General features: G+C 44.6%; 1 protein-coding gene across 2 annotated transcripts in view; it reads right to left on the reverse strand.

Moving 5' to 3' along the window:
• cds2 (CDP-diacylglycerol synthase (phosphatidate cytidylyltransferase) 2) overlaps window positions 1–6,611 on the reverse strand; it is a 41,167-nt gene extending 34,556 nt beyond the window's left edge. The window contains exons 1-2 of one of the 2 annotated variants that reach the window (XM_063194935.1): window positions 6,413–6,611; window positions 690–826 (exon numbers count right to left, since the gene is read on the reverse strand). In XM_063194935.1, coding sequence (XP_063051005.1) covers window positions 690–826; window positions 6,413–6,478 — 203 coding nt within the window. In that variant the 5' untranslated portion in view covers window positions 6,479–6,611. Of the gene's footprint in view, window positions 1–689; window positions 827–5,743; window positions 6,214–6,412 lie in introns of those variants that run through there. The other variant, XM_063194936.1, reaches the window with a different exon arrangement.
• Between the last annotated feature and the right edge of the window lie 889 nt (window positions 6,612–7,500).

Consider the following 7,500-nt stretch of genomic DNA (forward strand, 5'->3'; position numbering starts at 1 on the left):
AATGAAAGTAAATGTTGGGCAAAGAAGAGAAAGAAGAGGAAAACAATAGATAGCACAGAGGAAGAAAATAATAAAGTGTGGGGAAAAGAGATGATGAACGTCTGGAGATTAAAAGAAAAAGAAAGAGGTAGGGGTGGTCCTGACAGACAGGTCTAATAAACGGTAAGCGTATAGACAGGGACGTGGAGGCAGGTAGCTCGATGAGGGAGACTGTCATTTATCAAACACCGCTAAGAGGAGAGGTGTGTTACAACGCCCTCAGCTAACTTCAACTCAATGAGCATGTCATCAGCGCACGCACGCAAGCACACAAGCACGCACGCACACACAGCAGGAAAAAAGTCAATGTGAGGCAGTGCAAGGGCTGATTACTGAGGATGGATACAAATTACTCAGCAGAAATACTGAGACTCTTCAGATTAACTGCACTAATATATCAGGAGAAATAGAGGAGATTTCACTTCGGTAGCAATCAACATAACAATCAAACATGCACACATGCACACAGACACAGACACACAGACACACAGACACAGACACAGACACAGACACACACTATACGTGCATACTGTGACAGTAATGTAGGTTAATAGTTAAAAATAGAATGGCCTGTGTGACATACAAGTGAGGTGATAAAAGGGGGGTGCCAGCGCCAGTGCCAGCGTCATGACAACACATGTTCACGTCACCTTGACGACAGTCCTGACAGGGCCTTGTTGAGGACCTCGGGCGTGTCATCTGCGGGCACGGGGACATCGGGGACGCCCGTGTCCGTCTTGGTCTCCGAGTCGGACGCGCCATCGGGCCTTAGTTCTGTATCCGAGCCCTGCGAGAGAGAAGATACCAGCTCAACAAAGTGCTTCTGGGGAAAATGGTCTTCTTAAAAAGGAACACTTCATATTTTTCTGCATATAAACTCATTTTACACTTCCCCTCTGAAAGAAAAGGAGAATGGTTGAACTTCATTTCTCGAGGGGAGGGTGAAAAATCTGCATTTTTTTCCAGAAATGGGACCATTCCTTTAAGACATGGCCCCTGTTATAAATGTGCTGATACCAGAACGGCAATGACCAAGTCGTAATGTATAACAAAAGGCTCTGTGTCATAAAAAATGTAGTAGTAGTGTGTACTTCAGTGTAGTACTTTAGTAAGGTCTTGTCAATGACTAATACAGCCCTCCAATTGTGGAATGGAGTGCATTATGTGGCTCCATCATGACCTTTAAGCAATACCAAGAAGCTCTTGTTCTGCTTCATTCTAATAAAAAGAAGACAATCCGCACACTTCAGGTCTCTTTTTGTGCAAAGAAGCTTTACTTGACTTGCAAGCTTTCGGTTCTTAGACCTTCATCATGTGCGGATTGTCTTCTTTTCATACAGTTTTTTTTTTTACTGAATCCTGCACCTTTTAAACAGATGAGCGGTGGGCTATCACTGCTTCACTCTAATGCCAGGAAGCAGAGTTGTCCTGCAGGACAGAGTCTGCTGGAGGAGAGATGTGTGTTTCACTGTTATCAGCTTATGAGCCACAGGAATGAGCATTTTGAGGTTGGAAAAACAACTTTAATTACTGACACTAAGAGATGTCTGTAGGCAAACAAGACACGATACACTACGATATATTTGCTAAACTTCAAGGGCAGAACAATGAACAACAAAAAGATGAAGACACTGTAAAACAGCCAAGACACAAAGCAAGCCACTGAAACCTGCAGAAAGTTGTCTGATACGATTGACCAACCAGTAAGCTTACACGAACAACAATGAACCAGACAAATAACAAGCAAAAGATGAAGTGCCACACTAGGGATTTATCAAATGGCTGAAAGCAGAGGCTGAAAGTGTGCAACAATATAGCATTAACAGCAGGAGAGAGCACAGAGTGATTAATATGGACCAGAGATTAGGGATCAACTGGTAGTGGTGGTGGTGGTGGTGGTGTGCCTTGATTCAGGCAGAGAGAGAGGAAGCCTAAAAATAGATGCAAATACACAGAGCAGATGAAGGAAGGAACCTGGCAAGGATGCTGCTGCTACTACTGTGAGTGCGTCTTAATATGCGACCTTGCCTCCTCCACTTGCGCTTGTCTCCTCGTCCCGCCTCCTGGCCCCTCCTCCGTGGAGAAAACGATAAAGTTTCCCAGCTGTCAGCCTAGCCATAACAACTTTTGAGTGACTGTTTTTCCTTCACATCCCAATTGCAAATGAGAAAAAGACTCTACAATTGAGCTTTTGCAAGATATTGAAATATAATGCTGTCGTCAGTGATGTCATCATGACGAGAAGCAAGTGGAGGAGGCAAGTTGAGGAGGCAAGGTCGCATATTAAGACGCACTCTGTAGCTGCTGCTGCTACTGTTGCTGGTGGGGCTGGGGGTGGGGGTGCTGCTGCTGCTGACGTGGGTGGGTGGTGACTGAAATAAAGGCTACATATTGACGTGCTGTTGGGGGGGGGTCTCTCCTGGCCTTAACAGAGCATCCTTTCCCTACACTCAAGTACCTCAGTATGAAATAGTATGAAATTAGTAATAGGATATTCAGGGCTGCAGGGCCCAGGACAAAGTCCCCATCATACATTACAATGTAATGACTTCTGCTCCCTTTAGGTCCAAGACAACGGATCCCTCTGTCCCGCCCCTGCCAGCTTCCCTGAGGAAGGAAATGGTGTAACAAGGCAATTGGGGGCCTGATGTTTGTAGACATGTGTTCTTGAGGGGTCCACCACCAACACACAGACTTAAAATGTTGTGAATCCAGCTGAACTGAACAGCCCGCTTTCTCTTGCGCGCTCCATGGCAACAGTCTACTAAGTGTGTCATCAAAGAGGAGGTCGTGAGCAGCTGCCTCCATTGTTATTACCCCCCCTTTAGGTCCATCATTCTCGACCATCTCTTCCTATGCTGCTTCTTCTGTCTTGCTTTCGTTTTACTGCAATATCTTGTCTGTCAAAATAAAGCCCCACCAGGCTCAGCCTAGATTCAAAAACACCACCCCTCTTCTTCAGTCCTTGGGGTACCAATTGTGACGTAAACACACAGGGATGGACGGCCTAACACACGCACACACATACACACATACACACACATACACACACACACACACATACACACATACACACACATACACACACACACACACACTCTCTTTCTCCCCCTCCCTAAATCACACTGATGGGACCTCCAGGCACACTGGTTGCCATGGACACTACATCCTGTCACTCAGAGATAAAAATAGACCCCCACCACAAACACACACACACACCAAACCATAAATACACTCAAGGAACTAAGACCCTTGTGGGCTTCCTGTGTTGGGAATAGCCGGCCTATATGTGAACGTGTGTGTTTGTGTGCTTCTGTGTGAGTGTGAGTGTGTGTGTTAAAATCAGTCCAAAATCTAGTTGTCTCCTAGCTTGATTATCATCGACTTTCAAATCTCTTTGAGACTTGGTCTGACCAAGAGCATGACAATGAGCATTTCTCAAACAGCATGGTTGGCCCACCTCCCTTGGTTTGCTACTGGTTGTTTGCTTCACGACAAAGTGGAAGGAGTTCCCGATTTTTCCGGAGCTCAGAAACGATATTTGCGAGCAACGCTGAAGGTGTTGCGTCACTAGGAAGGAGGGCGCGACCTGGCTAGTTGTGCCCTACTGTCCTGTCTCTGATCAGCTCGGCATGTGTACTACTTTGCTTCCTGTAATTCGTCTCCTCTCTGCCCTTCAGCAATGGGCCACCAAGACGAGAGCCAGCTAGTGCCACACTGACTCCCATCTGCTGCTTCCTTCAGCTAAAAACACCACACAGCTTTGATACACACACTCGTTGGACAGAGAGACCGGCTGGTGAATGTGGAAACCCCTGCCTGCTTAATTTTGCTGCTGGAGAGTGGAGAGCAGCGTGACATGATGAGCTGGATGAACACATGCCAAGACTGGCCGTGTGCTTCAAATGAGGTGCACAGTGTTTCTCAACAGGGGTGCCGGGGCACCCTGGGGTGCCGCAGACCCCTCTCAGGGGTGCCGCGGAAACGTGGCTGATTAATAAATTATGTAATATAATACATATTTGTCTAAATTGATAAGTTAATGCTAGTCAGTGGAATCTTTCATCTGCCATTTACGCACAATAAAGTAAATATAGGTCGCCCCAGTCAGCTGCAACTTTGAAGGTCGTGATGTCGCAAAATGTGTTACTTTTCTAAGCTTTTGTGGTATCGGATGCGATGCCATGTTACGGCTTGTTGGTTTGGGGTGCCTTGAAATTTTTCATGAATTGAAAGGGTGCCTCGCATAAAAAAGTTTGAGAAACACTGCTTTAGTGCACAGCTGATGGTGGGCTGCCTGCTTCAAAGAGCAAAAAAAAAAAGCCTGTACGATTTGCCTACAAATGCTTGCACACTTTTTATGGTGTTACTTGAAGGTTTTCTGGAGTTTTTCTGCCTTTATTATAATAGGACAGTGAAGTTGTGGCAGGAAATTAGCGGAAGAGAGAGATGGGGAGGGCTCGTCAAATGACCTCGAGCCGGAATTGAACCCGGGTCGCCAGTGCAGCGGTCAAGTGAAGAGCCCAGCCGATTTAGCTCAATCGACTGGGCCACTCTTTCCGTTCTGTTAAGCAAATTGAAATGCCTTGAAGTATATGAAGCTGCTTTGCCTTGTCTACAGCAACTCTATAGCTTACAAACCCATTGGAGAATGTGTGATATTATTCCTCATCTCTTCAGAGGCCCACAAAAGGCCTAATATCAGCTTTGAAAAAGTTTGAGCTTCGCATTCTTCAATGCCCTTGGAGTTGTATACAAGTGCTGGTGTACCAGTTGTGTCACATTACAAAGGTCTGTGACTCCGCTACGATGTGTGCATGCATACCATCATGACCATGCATCTCAAGAATGCTGCTAGATCCACACTGGTTTAAACTTTAACTACAAATAGGAACATGGGTAATCAGGATTGTACAAATTGAAATCGCCCCACGTAACATTGTTGTGTTTATGAAGACGGGGGGGGGGGGGGGTCACACCATTAACAGCAGATGCCTTTACCTGTGGTGACTAAGCCTCACACACCATGTATGTTTACATACCAACGGCACTGGGCAACACAGACTGCTGTTGTAAAACTGGGGTCAGTTTAGTGATAAGTACGAGTCCTTTCGGTAGACCCAGAGATGGCATGACTTCTCCCCTCCTGCTAATCAAATTAGGTGGTGAGAGCAGGCTGTGTTGAGGACGCACTCATTTTGGCCATTTGGAATATTTCTCTACGCACAACAAAGGAGACCTTTCTTCATGGGGTGAATGAAAGTGTTCATTCAAAATCTTTCCAAACTCCAAACAAAAGTACAAGATGACAAGCTGACAACTAGTTATTGCACTATGTTTCATCATTTTCTTTCTCTAATGTAGTCCTACTGTATGCTAACTGAGACCATGTGGAAATGTTTCAGAAACTACTCAAATATTACAGTAGTAGACTATGCTGACACAAAACCAAGAGGTCTGTGAGTTATACACGACTGACTTCCACACAACCCAGCCATTAACAAAACAAACACAACTTCTTGTTCTGACATAGTGGTACAGTTCGACAAGCTATTGATTAGAAAGACAAACAAGGGGTGTTAGAAATGTCACTGGTTAAAATATAAAGCTTACGCCAAGTTAGATCAGAATCTTTCAGAAAGCATTCTGCATAGGCCATGAGCTTCAAGCGAATATGCAATCTAGCCTGTTGAAATCAACTTACCTCGTCGTACACGCCCCTTCTCGAACTGAAACTAATGACCACCATCATGAACAAAACCACGCTAGGTGAAATAAAGACATTTACTTTCGTGCTTTAAAAAGCACACAGCATAGGAAATAGTTCTATTATTTTCACCTCGCTGTCAGTCTACCAGCTTCACTTACAGGAACGACATCTTGTCAACTTTGCAAGCTGCTCATCCAGGGACAACTCACAAAATGCAATTGACCAGTAATACGTTTACTAACGTTAGCCACTTGGATTCCACGGTCAGTGCTTCATATTAAGTGAACGCAGAAGCGACCAGTAGGCTGACGGTGTTCAGGAAACGTCCATAATGCATTTAATTGAATTTAGGCAATACATAATTGAGTTGCCATACAGGCAGGTCCCAGCATGCAAATACGAATGGAACCACTGCCCACCCTCACTCACTCGCCAAGACTGCAGGGTTAATCGACCCTCTGTCTAAACTACTTGACTAGTCTTATGCCAACATGGAAATTACATTGGATTCGAACTGAGCTAAGGAGATACAGTATGTAGCCTACATGACAAGGCCGCGAGTTTGGAATAACCACGTTGACTGCAAATACTACACAGTAGCTAATGTTAGCGAATACAGAGCTATTATGAATTCATGGTAAGCTAAGATAGCTATTTTGGTACCTTGTCCTCTGATTGTTGATGCTGTAACTCGCTGTCCGCGCCGCCGCGATGCCGTAGTTCTGTCATTTTGTGGCGTCTGTCTGTCTCACCGCAAAGGCACCAATGTTGCGTTCACAAAAATTAACAAATTTGGATATATTTTAGAGATATCCCCTACAACACACAGTTAATCAGTTGCTAGCTGTGTAGCTAGCTCCTGTAGTTTACACTGACTGACATCCTCGTCACGTTCGACGGCGTACTCCCCTACTGGTCCATACCAACACCATGCCCCACCTACCTCTAAATAGAGGCATTTCAGGCACGGCTGCAATATATCAATATGCCAGAAAATAGGCCTATATAAGCCTACGACTTAGAGTTTTTTGTCGAGTGGGGCACGGAATGGGTAAACAACATCATGGATCAATTACTGAACTGAAATTAAGTCATATTTTTGTGGGGGAAAAAAGGTTGAAGGTTTAAGATTACTGCCTTTAAAGATAATGGGGCTTACACTAAAGTCAGTAACCTTGTGCTCATTGACAGTAGGCCTTACTTGAATTTTGACCATCAAAGGAAGGCTATCAGTAAATCTGCTTTTTGTCACTTAATGATAGATTTAAGGGTCTCTGTCTGGAGAAACAAGGGACTAGGGGATACATTTTTATTTTATGTGAAGCACATTGGGCTGCCTATGCGCTGTGTATGAAATGCACTCTATACATAAACTTTACCTACCGTGCTTAATAATTTGATAGAAAGATGACATTCTGTTCCTAGACTACCTACAATTTGACACTAGATGGCAGCAAAACCCTTCATTTGATCTCTGTGAGTCTCAGAACAGATCACTATCGTCCAGCACAATGGTGAATCCATGTTTGTCGTCATGGTGGATAGGTCTGCTACATCATGCTTCCTACAATTCAAACTTATAAATGGGAAGCATCCTATTTTCCATTCTTATTTGTCAATTAGATTTTTGACACAAGACTGCAAGACTTGCAGCCGATGTCAATGATCCAGACCAGACCAGAGATGTCACTGAATGGATGTCACCATAGCATAGCATAGGCCTACCTACATACATGGCCAGTTCCTTTACA

This window comes from Engraulis encrasicolus, chromosome 3 (genome assembly GCF_034702125.1).
Source record: "Engraulis encrasicolus isolate BLACKSEA-1 chromosome 3, IST_EnEncr_1.0, whole genome shotgun sequence".
NCBI lineage: Eukaryota > Metazoa > Chordata > Actinopteri > Clupeiformes > Engraulidae > Engraulis > Engraulis encrasicolus.